The sequence below is a fragment of the Falco peregrinus genome, chromosome 8 (genome assembly GCF_023634155.1).
Source record: "Falco peregrinus isolate bFalPer1 chromosome 8, bFalPer1.pri, whole genome shotgun sequence".
In the NCBI taxonomy this organism is placed as follows: domain Eukaryota; kingdom Metazoa; phylum Chordata; class Aves; order Falconiformes; family Falconidae; genus Falco; species Falco peregrinus.
Window position 1 is genome coordinate 25,616,141 of NC_073728.1, and position 21,653 is coordinate 25,637,793.

General features: G+C 38.5%; 1 protein-coding gene across 1 annotated transcript in view; it reads left to right on the forward strand.

Annotated features, from left to right (window-relative positions):
* Nucleotides 1–21,653, forward strand: part of LY75 (lymphocyte antigen 75) — a 46,497-nt gene that overhangs the window by 5,667 nt on the left and 19,177 nt on the right. Inside the window, exons 6-21 of the mRNA XM_055812252.1 lie at nucleotides 1,118–1,258; nucleotides 3,016–3,204; nucleotides 3,851–4,008; nucleotides 4,949–5,059; nucleotides 6,318–6,406; nucleotides 6,760–6,932; nucleotides 7,095–7,291; nucleotides 8,696–8,838; nucleotides 14,547–14,628; nucleotides 15,186–15,257; nucleotides 16,319–16,442; nucleotides 17,295–17,330; nucleotides 17,590–17,765; nucleotides 18,226–18,290; nucleotides 19,505–19,581; nucleotides 20,636–20,772. Coding sequence (XP_055668227.1) covers nucleotides 1,118–1,258; nucleotides 3,016–3,204; nucleotides 3,851–4,008; nucleotides 4,949–5,059; nucleotides 6,318–6,406; nucleotides 6,760–6,932; nucleotides 7,095–7,291; nucleotides 8,696–8,838; nucleotides 14,547–14,628; nucleotides 15,186–15,257; nucleotides 16,319–16,442; nucleotides 17,295–17,330; nucleotides 17,590–17,765; nucleotides 18,226–18,290; nucleotides 19,505–19,581; nucleotides 20,636–20,772 — 1,970 coding nt within the window. The remainder of the gene's footprint in view (nucleotides 1–1,117; nucleotides 1,259–3,015; nucleotides 3,205–3,850; nucleotides 4,009–4,948; nucleotides 5,060–6,317; nucleotides 6,407–6,759; nucleotides 6,933–7,094; nucleotides 7,292–8,695; nucleotides 8,839–14,546; nucleotides 14,629–15,185; nucleotides 15,258–16,318; nucleotides 16,443–17,294; nucleotides 17,331–17,589; nucleotides 17,766–18,225; nucleotides 18,291–19,504; nucleotides 19,582–20,635; nucleotides 20,773–21,653) is intronic.

The window sequence follows — 21,653 nt, forward strand, 5'->3', positions numbered from 1 at the left end:
ATTCAGGCTGAATTTGACCTTTTTTTAAGTGGAGTTGTCTTTCCTTCATTTTCTAGAATAGTGCTGAAATGCGAATTCTGTGAAAAGAGAAGCGGTGTCTGTTCCTTCTTTGAAAGCTTTACTAAGAAATTTCTGTGAGATTTTCCAGATGTGGTCTGTCCTTTGGAAAGGTTAAGGACTTCATTGCTGCCTGTACTACTGGCTGAACCTTCTTCTAGAACTTTGATGACACTGTAGGACTGTAATGCAGAGCTAGAGACTAGACTGTCCTGAGTTACAGTGACATAATTTAGTCTGTAGTAGTGGCAGGCGTATTAGTGTCTGCCAGTCTTGTGAAAAATACTTTCTGGTATCTAACAGAAATTTTGCTAGCTGCAAGTTGTGCGCGTTACTTCTTGTCCTTTTACTGTACACCTCTGAAAAGAGCCTGGCCCTGGCGTCTTTGTACACTCCGATGAAGAACTAAGATCCACCCTGAGCCTTTTCTACGTGAGACTGAATGAGCCCAGTGCAGGGGGAGCTGGGGTTTTCTGTGTAAGACACAGCTTAGGGTTGCATTGGGGCTCAAAGAAAGAAAAAGCCAAGAAGTACCCTTGGAAGTGGGGTCCAAGGGAAGTTGGGGACTGCAAAAAGGGTTCTTCTTTGTGATATTTTTAATTTGGGGCCTTGTCTTACATTTCAGTTAAGGTAAGGGTTATGGTTAGCATTGAGAGAAAGAGTGTGGAGCTGTGTTTGGAGTGGAGCTGGAAAGGGGCTGCCAGAGGAAACAGAGGGCTGCAAAAAGGGTTCTCCCCTGAGATATTTCTAGTCTGGGAAAATGCTCAGCCAGGGGTTTGTTGTATTGTAAATAGAACATTCCTCCTGGTTCTATGATTAAACATCAGAAAAGAAGTCCAGATTCCTTGATTCTGAAACTTCCTCTTACAAAAACCTTTCTGTGGGACCTGTGGTAGGGCAGGTGCCTTCATTCAAAGCAAGTTGTGTTGTTAATATACAAGGTGCTGTACCATGTAAAGTATATTATTCTTGTATTGAAAAGCAATAGAAAAAAGAAGCAGTCACTACCTTACTGTTTGGTAACTTGTGCTCTTCTATTTTTATTTTTTCCTGTCTGTAGATATGCAGAGTTTGTCTCCACTGGATGGGACTAGTTGTGTGATGATGAATGCTGCCTCAGGTCAGTGGCAGAGTTACCACTGTGGGACTCCGCTTCCATATATTTGCAAGAAGTCACTCAATGAAGTTTCAGGCCTCCCAGGTAGGACAGCTGGCATTTTTGTCTTTGATTTGTATGTGTATATATATGTATGTATGTTAATTTGAATGTGATGTTCACTTACAGAGTCTTTTTGTTTTGTTTTGTCTAATGCCCTCTCCCCAAGCTGTGTTAGGCATCTCTGCCAAAACACTTTCGCAACAGCTTTGGGGTTTTTTAGCAGAGCAGAAGCAAATTCTGTATCTTCAGTGTCAAGATGATGGCATCACAAACAGCTTTTGGTTTTGCAGCTTTCTCATTCACACATAAAGCTTTTCCCAGCAAAATTCCTGCCCTTTTCACAATGTTTTCCTTCATGGCTTGTGCCCTCTTTCATGTGCTGCTGAAGGTCTGGAACAGGCAGTTTTACCTCAAACCTTTCCATCTCAGCTCTGAGCCCATTTCTCTCATTCTTGGTGTGTATTGAGATAAAATGGGACCTATCTGGGGCCTGGATCAAACTCTTGTTAATTCAAACAGAGGTAGTCAAATGACCTTACAATCCTTTGAAACCAGGCCCAGCACTGGAAATCAGAGTGCAAGAGTTGGTAGCTTGCCCAGCATGTAATATTTACCAGATCGCTAGCAGCTCTTAGAAGATATTTATTCTCTCCTCCCTATACACATGCATGCACGCATACTGTCCTTCAGTTTTTACAGTGTCCAGCTGTGACATATAGCTGCTTCCATACTTTTGGTCATTCACCTACACCTGAATGTCCAATCCTTCCCATATCTATGGCTTGTTCTTCCATGTGTGCTTTGGCCTTACCCGGTTTCCAGGGCTCATGCTGTGGGGCTCTCATGGGAAGACTTTTACTGAAAGATGATTGTCCTTGGATGAGGGGGAGGACTAGGGGATAAGAGGGATGAAGCAGTGTCGTGGAGGCGGAAAGTGTCATGGAGTGTCTCTGGATAAGGCATGTTCCCCCAGGAGAGCTGTGTGCCTTTGAGGAGAAAACAATAAAATAGGAAGTAGTTTAAATTTAAACTGTTGAAATTTTTAAATGAATCCTTGAAAACCAGTTGTCAATTAACCATCCTTATCTGCTTTCTGGCTTCTCAGTGGGGTATGTGGAGTTGTTACCAATGTTTTATTAATTAAAAACCAAAATCCTTCGTAATTGGAGTATTTTACCGTGTGTTTTGAACCAGAAAGGCTATTAGTATATATCTTTTTCAACATGCATTAAGCCCACTATAAATTCTGGAATATCTTAGTTTTCAGAAGAAAAAAGATACTTAAAACTTAAGCGTTTGCCTCATTGTGAGCTTTTCAAAATCAGTCTTATTCATGGTACTGCATATAGATAATAACGCCCTGTAAAAGTGCAAGCCCCTGCTAAAACAACACAAGCAACTTTTTTTGAAGCTGCTGTCCTGCAATGACCTAACTTGATTTGCTTTTAATTGCTTTTTGAAATCTTGCTTACAACTTTTTGGTTATACTAAGACCAGTCTTAATATAATGCATTCCAGTTTTTTGCTTTCACTCCCACTAAGTTCTTTCTCCTTCTGCCTGCTTCATGGCCCTGAAATATTACAAAACCCCATAATGCTGCTCATTCGAGTCTATTTGCTTGACTAAACTGTGACCCTTTCATAAAACATTAGCCCTGTAGAGATGTGAACATGTTCTGATCACTGCATTCTGGCTGTTTTCAAGGTGCTGCCAGATTTAAAACATGAAGAAAATGCCAACCCGTTGTGCTAGCCAATGTAAAACAAAAGCCTCTAATTCTGTTTCTCTTTGCTATTAGAGTTTTGGAGACACTTGGATACTCGCTGTGATTTGGGCTGGCTTCCCCACAATGGTTTTTGCTACATGCTGGTGAACACCCAGGCACCTTGGAGTATGGCAGATGAGTTCTGCAAAGCAAATAAGAGTAACCTTATCAGCATACACTCATTAGCAGACGTCGAACTTGTTGTTACAAAGCTTCATAATGGTGAGTTGGGATACTTGTAGAGGTTAAGCACCAAGTGCTGCACACCAGAAATTACAAACTGCTTTCCATATTCTAGCGTATGGGTGTTATAACCTCTAGCTTTTAAATGAAGGTGCTAACGCTGAGCTTCTACCCAGGCTGGTGCTGAATATTGCTGTTCAGGTCCAGGCCCTCAGTGTTAATGCTTGGTTTGATCTATTTTATTTATTTATATACTGGACTAACCTACTTCTAATTGCCTAATACCTTGTGTTTAATTTTCTCATTCAAAGAAAGTTGTAGATAGTTGGGTCAATATTTTGACTACTGGGTCACTGAAGCTGTAAATACTGTTTGTACTCTTTGGTCTTATGTATTTGTTTGCACTCTAAAAATTAAATTTGTTTGGTTTTTTGCTTGTCTACACATTATTTCTGGGAGGAGTTCTGTTTGTTACCTTCTCTGTGAAACTTACATTCATGAACATAAGATAACAAAAACATACTGTACTTGTCTCAAATCCCCTTTCTTGCTGTAAGAAACAAAATGTGACGTTTATGCTGTGCAGTATGGTGATAAAAAACTAATTTTGCTGATTTCACATTCCTTTACAATTAGTTTGAATATTATTTTGAAACCAGAGTGTTGTCCTAATTTTAAATTACAGATGCCAAAGAAGAAATGTGGATGGGTCTCAGGAATGAAGATATACCAACCTTGTTCAAATGGTCAGATCGCTCAGCTGTGGTTTTTACATACTGGGATCAGAATGAACCAAAAGTTCCTTTTAACAGCACTCCTAACTGTGTGTCATATTCAGGCGAGGTAGGAATAGCATCTTGGATTTTTTTAGTGTTTTTTCCATCATAGCAGAGGCAACATTTATGTGTGTAAGTCAAGGAGGAGGAGAAAAGCAGATAACTGGTTTTATTTCTGCAGTAATCTTTAAAATACAGATAATTTTTCTACAAGCAAATTTCTTAGTTATTTAGCTGGTGTGTAGTAGCTGTGTACTGCACAGAATGGCAGAAATTGTTCACAGCTATGAGACTGCATCTGCTGCTGGCTAGCCAGTTGTCCTTGTCACTCTGCATTTTGAGTTACCATATTCTTGTGTGTCTATGGCAGAGATCTAGGAAGGAGGTGGGCTGAACTATTTAGAGGAAAAGCTGGGTTCAGTCATCTCCAGGATGTGTTTGTGCCACAGTGTCTGAGCATGGGTAGTGAGATACCTCTGTAAAAGGATAGGACAGACACTGGGGGGATACAGTGCAGAAGCAGCAAGGGTTGCATGGCGGGGGGAGGTCACAAAGATGAGTGGAGAGGGAAGCAGGCTGTATCCCATCTCCCAGATTCAGTAGAGAACTGGGGCAAGTGTCTGCCCGCTGTGCTGTCAGGCTGGCAGTGGAGCTCATGCCCAGTTCCTCTGAGCTGCCTCCTCCCTGTCTCCACTGAAAGCTGAGCACACTCCCTGCACCCATTCCATTCCTGATCGAAGAGAGCTGGCAGCACCCTGGCCTTTTCTTCCCTTTTCAGATGTGACCCAGAATCCTCCCATCTCACATTTGGCAGCTTTCTCTCTCCCTTCCAAATGTGCACCTATGCATATAATCCAGGGCATCCCACCCCAGGTATTTTTGCTAGAGGCATTTTGGCTTTCCCCCTTCTGAAAACTCAGCCCCTGCACTATGGAAGTTGAAAGATTTTAGGTTTTTAAATACTCTTCTTTTTTTTCTTTTTTTTTGTTTTTTTTCCCTTCTTACAGTTGGGACGGTGGAGAGTCAAATCCTGTGAAGAAAAATTGAAATATGTGTGCAAGAAAAGAGGAGAGATTTTGAATGAAACAAAATCAGATAAAAGTTGTTCATCAAAAGAGGTAATAGGAAGCCTGTATTTCTTTTACTTTCACTTGCTTCATAAACCTGCGTAAAATCACTTATTTCTTTTACTTTCCATTTCCTCCTTACCCATACAATAAAATCTATGGAACATTTTAGCTGAAAAAGGACATTTGTGTAGCATGAGCCAAATTTCAGCTTCTTTTAAGCAGGCTCTGGATGTATTACCTACCACTCTTATTGATGAAAGTATTATGAGCTTGGACCCAGCAGATGTTGTGCTTTATTTATTTGTTTGACAAAATATTTGCTTTTACTAGATATGTTATTGTTAATGCCATTTGTTCTGTGGTTTTTGCTTTAAGTATGTTTTAGAATTTAGGATAAGCACTTCACAACATAAAGATATACAGAGATTGATAATTGAGATTAGATTTCTGTTATGCTTCATTTAGCTCTCATTTTTGTTCTTTGACTTCAGTGAAGGTGGAGAGGTTTTTTTGTTGTTTTGGTTTTTGTTTGTTTGGAGTTGTTTTTACAATGTAACATGTTACAGAGTAAATAAAGCCTGAAAAGAAGTCTTTTCTGTTTTGAACAATCTTGGGATGGTATTACTAGATACTTCAGAGTTCTCTGGTTCAGTTTTGTGTGGCATACTGCCTGCAATAGGGAAGATGTTTACCCCTTATCTACCTTTCTGCACAACCTCAGGGTATTCTTACTCTGTCTCTTCAGAGACTGCCAGCATGTAGAGTTACAGCTTTCTGTGCTGCTTAGGCTAGCAAAGAGGTAACACATTAATGGTCCTTGAAATTTTGGTGTAAATACAGGGGGAAATATTTGAATAATAGAGAAATTTTGTAAGTTCTTTTACTTCTGTTTCTTCTGAAAAATATATTTTATACGAAAATGTATGTTCAGTATAAAATATATTTTTCAGAAGTAAAGAAGCACTAGCAGTGACCTCTTATTATTGCTCTGTTTGAATCCTGGCATTAGTGGAACAGCATGAAAACTCCTATTGTTTTGAATAAGACTAGGCTGTCGCCCTTGTTTCTTTTTCTAAATGCGCACAGCAGTAAGAGGGCTGCACAATTGAGCTGAAACAGGGGTGTATTTTGTTCCCATGGTTCCATTATTTCTTAGAACTGTGAATCTGAGAGTTGATGGTACTGGACATTCTGTGTGATACCCTGCGTTCCTTGCTTGTATATTCTGGGCCAGCTTGTGGGCACATTGTAGATAATGCCTAAGTTAGGTTGTTACGTATAAATGTGTTTTTCATTTTCTAACCAGGGATGGGAGAGACATGGCAACTACTGTTACAATGTTTATAAAACAGAAGTTTCCTTTGGAGCGCGGTGCAATCTTACAGTGCTGAACAGGTAAAGCACATCTCTAATTTATGGGCATGTTTTACAGTACAGTCCTGGAGATATAGTCAAAGATTAAAACCTCTGTATGCTAGTTAGTGGTTTATAAAGAAAAAATAAGAGATAGAATTGCTTTTGCAGAGAACTAGGAAACTATGTTTTCCATTGTGTGACAATGGTAAACCTATAGGATAAAACCTTTTTGGGAGTATGTGAATTCCCAGCTTGCTGATCCCATGTTCAATACAGGACTGCCTGGACGACCACATGAACTCACTCATGTAGTAATATGCCTGTTTTCAAACTGTCTTAGTAGTTTCAGATCTCTTTCCAATATTGACTCAAATTAATCTGTGAATTTTCAGATTTGAGCAAGAATTTATAAACAGTCTGATTAGAAAACACACCAAAGTTGAAGAAAAATACTTCTGGACCGGTTTGCAGGATATTAGCCAATCAGGAATATATTCCTGGGGTACAGTGGATGGGGAAAAAACGGAAGCTGTGACATATACTAATTGGAATTCCTTGCAACCAGGTAAACCAATAATTGAAATACTGTCATTTTACACTGAGCAAGCATTGGAGTGCCATGTTAGAAAACTCCGAGCATGAAATAAAATAGTCATTCAGAAATCTGTGGATCTTTTGGAAAATGAACAAATAGTTTTAAATATGTCTTTGGTGTCTTAAATCTTAGAGTTTTCAGGAGGATGTGTGGCCATGCCCAGTGGAAAGTCTCTTGGAAAGTGGGAGACTAAGGACTGTAGAACCACTAAAGCATTTTCTATCTGCAAAAAATATATTGGGCTGCCCAAAGAGCCAGAAGTGCTCCCAAAGCCAACTGATCCCTGTCCCCCTGGGTGGCACAATGGATCCGGCCTTGCCTGCTACAAGGTAAAGTGTTATTCCTAGTAGATGGTAATTGTTCATTACTGTCTGGCAGCAAGCGTGTGATTAGCCATCTTGTGGCTTATAGCTGCGCTAAAGGTTATTTCAGAGGAAGAACTCATGTTGATTCAGGTTGGCTGCCTCCAGATGTTCTCATGTATCATCCTCTGCCGATTCCTGAAAGATGCAGTGTGCCTCTCCCTGCTCTTCCTGTGGCCAGCTCTGCACATCAGAGCTGAGTGGGGTGACGGCATTCACCCTGTGCTGCCACCTGAGGAGCCTGGTGCTGGCAGGGGGTGCCTTGTCTGTGCCCTACCCTGCCTGCCATCATCTGGCATGCAGAGACACCTGAACAGGGAAGGAAAGTGCTTTGCATCATCTTCCCTTGTCCTTTTCCTTTTTATATTTTTAAGAGTGTAGATAGAGGTGGGATTTTCTCTGGTTTGAATATGATATCAAATTTCATGGAAAATGTGCAGCCTTAGTTGTATTTCACTGTTTTTTGCAATAAATTGTGGAAGTAAGCAGCCATGCTCTTAGCTAGAATGGCTTAAACAAGTTTGCATTTAGAAACACAGTTTTTTCCCCATCCTGTTAACAAGCAAATCGTGTTAAAACTGAGACTGTTTATTGGACTGTTTATTCCTTATTTCTGGACTCAGTGTCTGCAACGAACTCTATCTTGTAAACAGCTCATGTAGCGAAGTGGGGAAACCCAGCTTGAATAACAACAGTGTGAGCAAGGATCCTGAAGGAATGGGTTTAGCTGGTGTACAGCATAGCTGTCTCATAGCTGAGGGGATGTGACAGCTGGCCCTGGAATTTTCTGCAAACTCTTGTTGACCAAGTGCAGCATGTCTGTGCAGAGAGATCTAGCTGATGCGAGCTGGCTTGGACTGAAGTCAAAGGGATCAAATGGCTATGTTAGCTGAGGTGTGTGAGCCAAAGATGCAACTCTGATACCTTCAGGTAGCAAAGGGCATGCCGAAGAACTTTCTTCACCTGCAGCACCCAAACAAGCCAGGTTGCAGTGAGCGCTGGGCTTTGCAGTTCACCATAAATTTGAAAGAACAACATCCCTTAAACCCTATAATTTGGCCTGCAGTTTTGGAATGAGTTGAGTGTTATTTTCTAAAATCTTTCTGGTAAAAAACCCCCAACAAACAGATAAAGTCTGCCATATGGAATATGTTGCATTTGAAACAAATTTTGTCAGCTGAACTTCAGAGTCTGGCTGTTGTCAAACAAACTGAAAATAATAAAATAATTGTTAAGAAGTCAAGCTCTCTTCCTATGGAAATACCACTTACTCGTTCCTATCTAGGATGAACATATTTGGGTAGTACAGGAGTGTTTTTTAAATGCTGTCATTTTTGTCATTGCCTACCCTGACGCTTGGCTGTTGTGAAGTTCTTCCACAGTGAAAGAGTGCTGCGGACCAGGACCTGGGAAGAGGCAGAAAGGTTCTGTGAAGCACTTGGAGGCCATCTGCCTAGTTTTAGTCATGCAGAAGAAATCAAGGCACTTCATTCTATCCTGAGAAAAATAATCAGGTAACAAACTAGCCACATGCTAAAGTTTTGATTTCAGTCACATTCTGCAGTAGTTCGCAAATGCTGCTGCTGACCCCAAATGGCAAGTATGAGATAGTGTGCTGCGACTTATGTTTCCCACAGTAAAAACAGCTAGATGTGGCATTTGAACTGCTGGTCATGTCACTGCCTTCCTGGAAAATGTCAAGGGAGTACAGCTTGGGCAAATATTTCACATTGCTAAAGGGAGCAGAGGAAAAGAGAGAATTGCTTTGAAAATCTTCTATTACATGAATTTAAGTCTGTGTTGTTATAACAAAGTATCTCCTCCTTTATGTTGAATTTTGGCATAACTATATGATAGTTGTTCCTATTCTTTACTGATACGTTCTTTAGAGATGAGTTATTATTTCAGTTTTTCAGATAGGTCTCATCTTTATTCATGAAATGCTTCCTGACTAAAGTGGGTGCTGTCTTTTGAATATGTGAATAGTATAGTGTCCAGCAATCTGGTTGGCATGGATCCCATTTGGCATAACTACAATAACACTATATGGGCATTAGATGGGTGTGTTGAGTTTTCTGATATCAACAAATTAAATGCTACATAATTTATGAGTCTAAGGCTCTATTTTTAATCAAAGGAACTGTCACTGCAAAGCTTTATTAGGCATTGGTGTGATGTCAGATCCTTGTGTAATATGGGGTTTCTTTGATTGGCAGCCTTGTTTTTTCAGAACTTTTGCCAGCTTAAACTCAGATGCTGCCAGTTACATGATCTAGATTTTTTTTTCATCAACAAACTAAATTGGGATTATTTCAGAAGCTGCCAACATACGACACTGTGATTAAATTTTTTAAACATGATGACTGAAGAGATGCCTCCTTGAAAACCCAGTGAACTTTTTTTAGAAGTGCACAAGTCATGAAAATTACTCAATGTTTATGTTAATAAAAGACAAAAACAAATTTGTATGCTCTATATATAGATGGTTTCACTTGTATAAAAGCCACTTGTGATTCCTTTGCTGAAGTGACTGAAATCCCTGAAATAAAAATTAGTGCACAACTTATTTTTAGCTGTAGATCTTATTATAATGTTTTGCAATTACAAATTTTGGTTTTGCAATTAAGAATTTTGTTTTCATGTACCTAATCTACTATGAAAAAGAACATGAATAGAGAAGTAACTTTCCTTCTTTCCCTACAAGTACATGGAGCTACTTTTCAGGTTGCAGATTATCTGAGGTATTAATTATAGTTAACGGCCATTTTTTGTTAGGATTTTCAGCGTGGAGACTTTTTCTGCCTTTCCAGAAAGTTAGCTGATGCACAATGCTACTACATTAGCACTTCCCATTTTTCAGAAAACATGAACTTAGTCTGGAAGAAGGAAAGTCCCAGTATTTCAATATTATTCTACCAGACTGTAAATAAGGGGTAATATATTGAGCCCAGTATAAATTAATTGACTTTGCAGTCAGTGATTCAGTAACTGCATATGTCAAATATAACTCAAAACACAGTATTTTCATCTGGGTTAATACTTTTTCAAGCACTGCAGAACTTCATGAACAGAAATACTACATATCTGATATTGCCTGAAGTCTTTTAAATAATGATTGTTTGTTTAGATAACATAATGAAGTGTTTGAGTTATTTACGCTTTCAAATTACTCAGAGGTGGTGATTATATATATAAAGTATTTTGGAGATCAAGAGTCAGGGGTAGCTTGTCTGAAAACAAGCTCATTTGAGAAAGGAGAGAAGAAACCAAGTAAATTATTTCACCAAGAACAAATAATTTAGGTAACTAAATAACTAATAACTGGGAGAAATCATCCTAAAATAATGTTAGATGTCATTAGCTGCTAGAGTGCACTGGCATGCAGTTTGTCAGTGTTCTCCACATTCACTCAGTGCAAACTCTGACCTAAACTGTTCATTCAGTGCACTCAGTTCAACTTGAGGAAGGAGCCACACCTTGGCTTTTTTGGTTTCGGGTTTTTTCCCCTTGCACAGTTCTCTGGTGACTCATTGAGAACTGTTTGTTTTTAAATGTTAGCAAAAGTCAGTTTGGTTCACCAGGAAAAGGGCAGCTTGCCTAGTCCATTCTGTTCTTTACTCAGATTCCACCTTAGAGGCAAATAAGAGCTAGAATTGCTCCAGCCAAGTCAGGCAATTGCCATTGGAAAGGAAAACAAAATCTGGCTGACAGCCTTCCGCTTTCTGGAAGAAACAGGAGATAACCTCTTTTCACTTTGAGGGACGTGATACAGGCAGAACAGATCTGGTTCAGTTGCTTCCGTTCATTTAGGATTGTTTTTGTGAGCATTCTGCATCTTATAGCTGGCAGCAATGCTGGACACAAGGAGAATAACAGCTTGATTTGGTTAGAAATAACATTTCAATGAGGACACCTTACTGGAAAGAAATCAGTTGCCTTTTATATGCACAGCTCTGCTGCTGTAATTGTTCTGAATCTAGAAAGCCTCACTAACACTTGAGTTTTCAAGAAAAAGTTGATCTTATTGTCAACATACTTGCTGAAACAGCAGTAAAGCTGAGATTCAAGTTTTAATTGCATTAATACAGCTTCCCTTTTCTTCCACTGAAGAACAGGTGATTAGCAGGGTGGGGATTCAGTTAGTGGCAGTAGTCTGTTACAGAGGGAAGAACAAGGGGTCAAATAGGCTTCATGTATACTTTTAGGCCGGCACTGCCTAAGATTAATTGGTGCCACCTTAAATTGCACCATTAGGCATTTGGCCCCGATGTATACATCTTGCCTTCTGTGAAGTACTAGGTTGAACTACAAGCCACAGCAACTTCACTTAGGCTCTTAATCCTGTGTTGGAGCTGACATAAGGGACACAAAAGATCTTTTTTCTATTTCAGCAGTTAGAATATGACAGTAGAAAAACTACTGGTTTATAGTCTCTTCACATTGATCTAAACTGTATTTATTACTTCTGTACAACATTGGCTTTTAAGACGTTTTAGCTCTGTGTGAAAGAAAAGCCACAGGTATTCTGCAGGGATTGCTGGAGATTTAGGGTCTTTCATTGTTAATCAGTGTGGAGTCCTTTGTAAAGCCCAAATTGCACGTATTTTTTAGGTTAAAACTCAGGATAATCTAGGTTTTAGAGGTGGTTCCAGGAATGTCACTCAAAGAATACTCTGGCACTGATAAATCCATGTTGATGCCAGTCCATAGGATGAATTTTAAATGCTTTGCAATGAGGAGACAGATAAGTACAAGCAAATTCCTTGCTGCAAGCTTAGTTGCAATAGAGAGTCTTAATTCATACTAGTCTTAAGTAGTTGGCAGAATTCTTTTTTGTGATGAGATGATAGCATAATTTCAGAAGGCTATCAAAAGGCTTTACTTAGCCTTAAAAGTGCTATGAAGGATAATGTAGCAGTTACTGAAGTACTCATGGTCATGTCTGAACAGTTCCAAAAGAAGCAAAAAATGTATGTTGATGTTCAAGTGCCCAGTCAGATGGAAAACATTGTTACGTGTGCAGACCAGTATGGTAAACTGGGAGATAAACTGGAGAAATTCTTGACCTGGGACACATTTTATTTTTAGAAAAAATTGTTACATAAAAGCCAAATATAAGTTGAAAGACTTTGAAAAATTGTTCTAGTTCTTCAGTTAATTACTGCAGATCCTTTTGAAATTAGTTTCTCAAGTTTTCCTTTTTAGTAAATATTCTTCTATGATGATCAGTTGTTTAAACAACACTGAGCCTGTAGGTGACGATTAGGAGGGGATAGTTAAGCAACATCTGATTCATAATTGGAAAGAACAGTCACAGAAAAATAAAAAGCCGCTTAGCTGCTTGACAGCTGTGAATGTTTGGCTCACAGTTTTCCCTCTGGAGTGATATGGGGCATTTAGGCTCTTCAGAGGCTCCTTAGCAATATCATTAAAAGACTGAAGACTATTCAGTACAGTAAGATCAGACTAGTGTGATCACACTATCACTCCAATGTCAGAAAATTAATATTGGGAGTTGGGAAAAAAGCCCAACCCAACCAAAAATGAGATACCGTGGTGGCTGATGCTTTTCTTTCCAATGGGAACACACCCTACAAAATAAAACGCTGTTGCCCAGATACTCTGGGCTAAGCTGTTGTTTGTTGGTGCTGCACTATTTCAGGTTCAATTTAGCATCTTTATGGAAATATGTGTGGAAAGGTAGTGGCGCAGTCTTACCAAAGAATTTCTTAACGTTGCCCTGTGATTTCATAACATTGCTTATGCAGGTAAGCCTGGGTATGAGTCCATTCCTCCATGTAATGAAATTATTTTCATAAATTATCTTCTGTCTTAAAATCACTTCAAGTTTGTCAGCACTGCTTTTTTGGGAGCCTTTTCCAAACTCTGACCTCTGCTGGTCAGACATCTGTTTCCAATTTTGAGCCTAAATTTGTTTTTGAGCTGTGGTTCCTTCAGACACAATGGCCTTTTTGCTCAAATAGCACCTCTACTTGGGGGTTTAGTCTCTTGATATATTGTAAAGAATAATTTTATCCTTTTATTGTCTTTGCCAGGGCTAGACAAGTAAATCCTTAATTCTTGTTAATAACCTAAACTCTGATTTCCTCAAATATCCTATAATTCCTCCTCTGTATTTGGAACAGCATGAATTTATGGAATAGTACTCCTGATACAGTTTTACAGGAGTCCTGTACTGTGGTGTCAGTCAATCGCTGTCAGACCACCTTGATGAGAGTGCCTTTTCCACAGCTCTATCGCAGTAGGGTTTCACATAGCCTGTGATTTCATAGAAAACTCATGGTCTTTCTCCCCTTTGCTCTTCCAATTAACCGTTGTTCAGAAAAGTGTTCGTTGCCTTTTTAGGGCAGGGTAGTGGATTGGAGTGAATTATTATAAACTTCAGTACCTAGCACAAAATTGATACTTTGAGAAGTAGAGGCTGCAGTACAAAACTAACCTTGCAGTTTGACTAGCATGTATTTAATTTTGTTGTATTATCCTTATCTTCGTATGGTAGAGGCTGTTAATGTGGATTTAAGTATTTACATTGCCAACCTATTTTGGGGGGCAACTTTGTGTCTTGGAGCATAGCTGAAGCTTTGAATTTGTCACTTGCCATTCTTTTGAATGCCATTCTTTTATGTAAGCATTGGGGTTAGTGGTGTTACATGCTTGTTTATGACTATGCCTCTTCTGTGAAAGTGCGTAACTGAAATATGTGCCCATGCTTGGTTTGTTTTGTATCACTGACAAACATAAGGGAAATACAAAGCCAGTTATTCTGTATGAGTAGTTCTTGTGTGGTTTGAGGAAGGGTGTATTTGAGCTGGTGGTGCAGAGAGAGATGATCTGATATCGACAAGAGAAAGAGAGGCAAGCCAAATAGACAGTGCGTATGGTTTCGGAAGAAAAGTGTAGAAAAGAGACCTTTATATTGAGTGACAACTGATGGAGTGATGATGCAGCAAACAAAGGAATTACCTGATTTAGTTAGTTTTCTCTATGATCAGGGAAAGACAACTTACAGATCTTCTTAAAGAAAAGTGCAGAAGAGGTCCTAGCCCTTATACCCGTTCTCTCTTTGAACTGCTGCAACTTGCAGAAATAAAGCTTTGATTTTGCTGCTTGATCCTAAGTAATGCCATGACATAAGTCAGTCTTTCTATTAAATAAGATGAACCATAAACTTGGTTTAAGATTTTATCTTGTTTATTTACAGCAATGACAGATGGGTATGGATTGGAATGAATAAGAGGAGTCCAGATTCTTTGGGAACCTGGCAATGGAGTGATGATAAACCTGTAAGTTGACTTTTAATCCATAAATATCATGTCCTGATTTGTTTCAGTTTGGACCGGATTGAAAACAAACTGATAAATATTTTAATTAAAATATGGCAGATCCTTCAACAGATGAATAATTCAGAAGAAGATTGTGCACTTAAGAGCTGCCATCCCGGCAGATTTCTAATTAAAAACATATCTTTAATAAGATTAACCCTGATTTCTGTCTGTATTGCATTAAAACATTTCAACAGAAATATAGTAGTAGACATCTAAAAACTGGTGGAGAGAACAAGATACCTTCATGCCTCGACAGAGGGGAGGGTTTATCATTTCATCTCCTTGCTGTGTAAGACTTCTCTAAAAATATCTTCTTCACTGTAACTGATTTGCCCGAAATTGTGAGTTCTTTCCCTCTCCCCTGCCATAACAACAGGTACACAGTAACTGCCATTTAACACATATTTTAGAAGTGATAAATGTAATGGGATCCCAGGTTTGAACGGTTATCTCTGGGGATTACCATAACAAAAATAGTTGTAAAGTAATAATTGCTTCATCCTGTTATTCTGTAGGTAACTAGTGTCGTTATGCCGCTCGATTATCTGGAAGACGAATATGATACAAGAGACTGTGCTGCATTAAAGGTTAGTTTCCAGGTTTCTAATAATAGCATGCATATTTTTACATGGAAGTACTTCGAAAAAATACTTCTGCCAGCCATATATTGGATTTAGGTTTAGTGCTGGGATGTTTTCTTTGCATCGTGAAAAAGTTACTAGTGTTCCCTTTATCAGTCTACAGCTATTATTGATTTTCCCTTATTCAAGCAATTTTTTTATGTACCAAGTGCTGTGCTAATGGTAACCTTTCGTAAGACTTCTTTTGAACTGCAGAATACTTAGTAACAATGCTATTTTCTATTGCATAATGCCATACCGTGTATGTCTTGTATATTACACATAACACTTAAGGATGTAACACGCAGTGTAAACCAAAAAAGTAAACAGAGCCCTACTAGTTTTTTAAAATTTAGATTAGTTTTTCTGAACTGCAAATTAAAAAAAATGTTTGAAGCCTGAAGTAGGGGAATGCTGTAGCCCGGATAGAGTGTGTGTTTGTGTTTATTGTGTGTATTTCCTTGTTTACTTGTGAAGTTAGACTGTAAGTGGCACGTCTGGTTTCTGATTCAGGCCTCTGCTTAATTCCTAGTTCTTCATTGCTTAATTTAGTTTTGATGGCATGAGTTTTAAAATGGCCTTTAACTTTTCTGAAGCATCACCTGATTTTTATGAGATCATTACAGTACCGTCCACTCCTTTAACTTAATCAGAATCACCTCAGCTTTTAGGATTTACTGAAGGAAAGGAAGGATAGTTGCATCCTTTTGCTTCTGTTGACAGCCATTTCCCCTCGTGCTCTTTTCCTGTGTTCGTGATCCCAGGCTGAGAATTTGTTGGCATTAAGCTACTAAGGATTTTAGAAAAGAGGAGAGCAGTTTGAAGGGGCCCTTTACCTAACCGCTTCACAAGACTGGCTACTGTGGGGAGTTACAGTTGTATCTGCTCATTTTTTGCAAAATAAGTTGTGAGACTAGCACCACAGTAAAACACACTGACTTTTCCAAAGTGCCTTTTTAATAGTTTCATTTTACATTTCAGAGGCCTATGCCATACTCACTCAGTTCTCTGTTTCTGCTTTTATACAGACCTCGCAGTTTTCAAGGAGATCGTTTTGGAGATTTTATTTTCATGAAGGCAGAGACCTGGAATTTTACTTCAAGCCTTTCGATTGTGAAGCTAAACTTGAATGGGTCTGCCAGATAACAAAAGGTAAACTGCTGTTATATCCATTTATTCATATAAAAGAGTTTATTATCACTGCGTTGACAATTTTGCCTAAACTCGGAAACTTCACAAACAGTATTTTATCATTTCCTCTCTGAACTGTTAAGAGGACAGCACGTGAGATGTCTCACCTGTGTCACATACAAACAGACATGCACTTAAAACATTCAAAAATGTATCGGAAAATGACCATGAGGAGGATGCAGTATCACTGCTCCCATATTCTGTCTTGTCCCATGAAGTGAGAAGTGGCTTCTTATTAAGTGAGGTGATATAAGCCACTGAGTTGCAGCCTTTGTGGACTTCACTTAATTTTTCTTAGTAATATTTGTTACTACAGAGATCTTGGGTCTACAGTTTGCTTCAGCCTTAGGTGAGTTAGCTGCCTTCTGGTAAAACTGTGTACTAACTCTTTGTTATAGTGAGACAGAGGACTGGGAATACAAAAGAATGTCATGGCATATCTGCACAGATCCACATTTCTCCAGGCAGTATGAAAAGTACTGTAATCCAGTAGGCTTTTACATTTTGGTTCTTTGTTAAAAGGCATTTCAGGGGATGAAACTTCCTTGTTGTGGGGAGGTAGTGATAGATTGAATACTTTGTATTCTGCTTGGAAGAAAAAACCCCACAGATATTTAAGATTGAGGTGTGCCAAACTCCCATTAGTTTTACATCAGCTTACTTTATTAAACCTGTGTATGTTTTCCTTCTCCTTTTATTTTTTTTCTATTATGCATACTGAGAAGCATGAGTACAATTCATTGTTTCCATTATTGGTGACCACAGTCTTGTAGAAGGTAATCTTGAAGTAACTATTCCTTTTTTCCTGGACAGGTAGCACTCCAAAGACACCCGAGTGGTATATACCAGGTAAACTGACTTTTTGCATATTCTGCTACATGTATATAGTTGTTAATTCTTTTGTTAGTTTTGTTATTTTATTACTGTAATACCTGTTTGATACCAGCAAAGGTCATGACTAGTTAAATTTGATTCTGAGAGAGCTCAGAATGCAAGGAGTGTTGGCTCTTTCCCAGTATCAAACTGAAATTTCCTATTACATTCAGAAAAATAGCGAATGAGTTTTTCAGAATTGATTTCTTATGCATGTGGTATTTCTTCTGCATAGATGAAATTGGAATTCATGGAGCCCCACTTGTTGTTGATGGAGCAGAGCTGTGGTTTGTACCGGATAAAAACCTGAGCTTCCAGGAAGCTATTTTCTACTGTCAGAAAAATGATAGTGATTTAGCCTCTGTGGAGTCTTACCCAAAACTTCGGACAATACTGTCTCAAATAGAAAAGGTAAGGGGGTCTAATCTGTCTAACAGATACTTTCCACTAATGGGAAATTTTCTTGCCAGTTTTTTCATTAGAAAATGTTAATCCTTAATTTCTTTATTTTTCTTGGCCTTAATAGTTTTTAATTGTACTTAAAAGGAAAAGATGAGTTGAAAGAGAATTATTTTGATGTCAGTTTTGTAAAAAAAATTTAAAATTAAGAGTAGCCTTAACAACATGGAGAAAAAAAAAACCAACCCAAACCCACTGCCTCCGTTTTTTTTCTAGTAGTTGCAGGGGTCCATCTACATGGCATATTGGTCTTTTACTGTATCCTTTCCTATTGCTGAAGAATATTAATTCCTGCATATTTTAGAACATTTTAAAGCAAAATTAATTTTGTCATTGATTTATCCTTAGTAGAGTCTGGAGCTCTTTCTCTATGGGTTGTAAAATACTGGGGTTTTTTTCTTTATTTCCACAGTTATCAAACAGTGAACAGAAGTGGTGGCTGAAGTTCATTGATTATGGCTACAGCTATCATTCACCGTATGTAGAATAATTATGGGATGCTTTATTGTAAGCTTTTTTTTTTTGCTTTTTGGGAATATATTTAACTAGAATAGTTTCCAAAGGAAAATAATTTATCCCCAAAATTGTGAAAGGTTACTTCTGTATCATCTCAAAGAAGTAAGAAAAATAATTTGAACTAATCTGGAAAAAAATTCAGCATTATTCAGTGACCACTGTTCTCTTGTTTTGTTCACATGTACTTGCATCTGTTCTTGCTGTGCTAAACTTAGGTCATAGAGTACCTAAAACAGAGGGAGCAGAACTATGTAGTGCATATAGCAGTTAAGACAGTATGGGTGTACAATTAGAAAGTGAGTATATTTCAAAATATTATTGAAATATTTTAATTAACTGCTAAATTCGGGGTTCTATTCCCATTACAAGCATTATCGGCATCAAAAGTTTAATTCATAATAACTTACTAATAACTGAATTCATAATCTCATTTCCTGTGCATCTGTCAGAGCCTCTGTATTTCAGGCTGTCTTGTCATGTGAATCCTTGAAATCTGTGGTCTAGTAGCTAGTGTATTGGGTTGATCTTTGACATACCTTTATTGCATTTTTTTAAGCCTTCTATGTTCTGTTAATAATTGGGGAACTGAAAAAAAAGTTCTGAAAAAAATCCTTCTGTTGGCTCTGAGGACATGAGAAATACCTGAGAACAGAGAATGGGAAATTTGTTTAAGACATCACTTTTCCAGTTAGGCAGTGCCAGAGTCTTGAAGGGCTTATATTACAGCCCTGCAGAGCTGAGATGATTCACAGCAAACCTGCATTGTGCCGTTCATGGCTGCAGCGAGCGATCGGTGGCTTCTTACAAGGAAAATTCTTCACTTTCCAGAATACTATAGCAGTATACTACTGTGAAAATAAAATGGGCCGCTGCCCATTCTCCTCACTTGTCCTGACAGTGTGCTGCAATTGCAGCATGGTGATAAATACCCTCCTACCCTCCTCGTTCTGCAGATCTCAACAAAATTTATTTGGGCACAATACATACCTACTGAACCTACCACATATTTGTTCCTAGTCTAGTTTTTTCCCCCTCTGACCTTTCCAGTGTTGTAGGGCATCTCTTAGAAACAGTTACCAGCCCAAATCTTTGTTTGCACTGGCTCTGTTGCTATCACAGTTTCCACTTGAAGATCACATTGGATTGGAGATTGACTCTGAAATATTTGTATCCAGTTTACAGTTATTTTCACGCTTCCATGATCGATTCCTGAGAGATTGCTGGTATGTTTCCAGAAAGAACTGGTATAGAGGTAAGGCTGTTTCTATTTTTTTCACTCCTTTCTGTCATTATTGGGAAAAAAAAAAGTAATTACTATTCTGCCCAAACTCTTACATCGAATGCAAAATGATGTAGAATTAGGAGAGAGTGGCTTCTTGATAATCTGAATTTTGAATCATTTATTTCTTACTTATGGTAGAAGCCATGGTAAAATTTCTTGAACACCAGAGGCAAACCTGAATTCAGATGACAGATTTTTGTGATTGATCGTCATTTTTTGTGACATGAATTAATCAGGTGAAATCTGGTTTTGGTGGTTACCTTTCTGTGTTTATGCTACGTACTCGGGACTCAGGAATTTAAGTCTTAAAGTTGTTTTAATTAGAGGAGCTTGACTGAATACTTGCATATGCATCTGGAGGTGCAGATTTCACTTGGTAATGGAGTCATACTGGAAGAGGTACACAAAGCAATGGAAATCCACGGTACTTGAAGCTTCTTATTTTTCCATCATTGTTTTATATTGGGGAAAATGCATAATCCTTGGAGTTCCTCTTGTCTACTACTATTTCCACTTTAAAGCACATTTTTCCCATTATTCTGTTGTATGCTGGCGATCTGTTTTCACCCCTATTAGCCAAAAATGGCTGCTGACTAGGAAGCCAGTCCAGTTATTGTAGGAGTGATGTAGAGCAGTACAGGCCAGATTCTTTTTAGCTTTAATGACCTTTTGGTCACATACTCTGTATGGTAGAATATGAGATTAGTCCTCATATTCCAAATCTTATTTCATGATTTTTCTGTTTTGAAGCTGTCTCTGCCTATATGAAGTGTTACTACTGGAAGTAAGGGATCAGACTCTGGATCTTTAGGAATAATGTATTACTGTCTGGCATAAAGCGTTTACATTTGTCTTTTACTCTCATGTTAATTTTAATGCTTTAGATTGCATAGTACTTCACTGTGGTTGCACTGAGAAGGGCTTCACTTCAGACTGGTCTTTGTCATGTCATGAAGTACGGATGGCAATTTGGAGTGTGATAGGCCTTACCACGTAACTTTTTTTACAACTTCTATTTCTGCAGACTACCCAGTTAACTGTAATGTGAAGCTGCCCTTCATCTGTGAAAAAAATAATGCCTCCTTACTAGAGAAACACGATCCCAGTTACCGCCCGGTTAGAGGAAAATGCCCAAAAGGTTGGGGTCGGTTCCGGAATAAGGTACAGAGATAATACAGATCAATCAAACTTGTCTGTTTTTCATAATCCATTAAGCTAGAGTGCCTGGCTGAAAGAGGTGAGGAGGTAGCCCCTGTGTTCAGGAATGGACTAGGAGGTGGCTTTTGAAAACTGTGTGTACTGATTAAAATCAAGTTCCCCACTTCGCTGTCTCTTATTCAGGGCTGATGATTTCTTAATTTCAAAGCAGTAACTTTCAGCCTTTCAATGCAAGTTTAGGTCCAAGAACATTGGTTATATTGTCTAATCTTGGGCTCTGCTTTGGAGGAAGGAAGAAGTGTCTTGATTCTCTCACTGAGTAATCATAGGCAGGCAGCAAGCTGGCAGGCACTCTACTTCCTAAGTTGCCTTAAGGACTTAACTCACTTAAGAATTAGAGGCAGCTTTTAAAAATGAACCAACAGGTCAGAAGCCATAGTATAGTATATAGTATATAAAACATATACTATGTTTTAAGGCAGTCATCTAAAGTTTTAGTGAGAGTGCTGTTACTTTGCCCGCTGTTATTCGGCCCATAAGGACTGTGTGTCAGATCTGCATATTACATTGTGCCAAGGTTTGCAAATCTACTTCACATCGTTGCAGAACATAGCTTTTGAGTTCCCGTGTAGTTTCTCCCAATAGGTTATTATTACAATACAGGTTCCTGGCCCAACTCTATCTGACTTCAGAGTTCACGTGTGAATTCTCATTCTTAAAACAGTACATGATCTTGATGTAGCCAATTAAAAATTACTGAATTTTAATCTTCAGTGAAGGGGGAGTTAGTCAGTGGGATTATTTTATATTTAGCTGTTCTGTTGAATCTAATAAGAAATGTGTGTAGCTAGGATCAGTTCCCTTGCTTTCTGAGGAAAGTAATT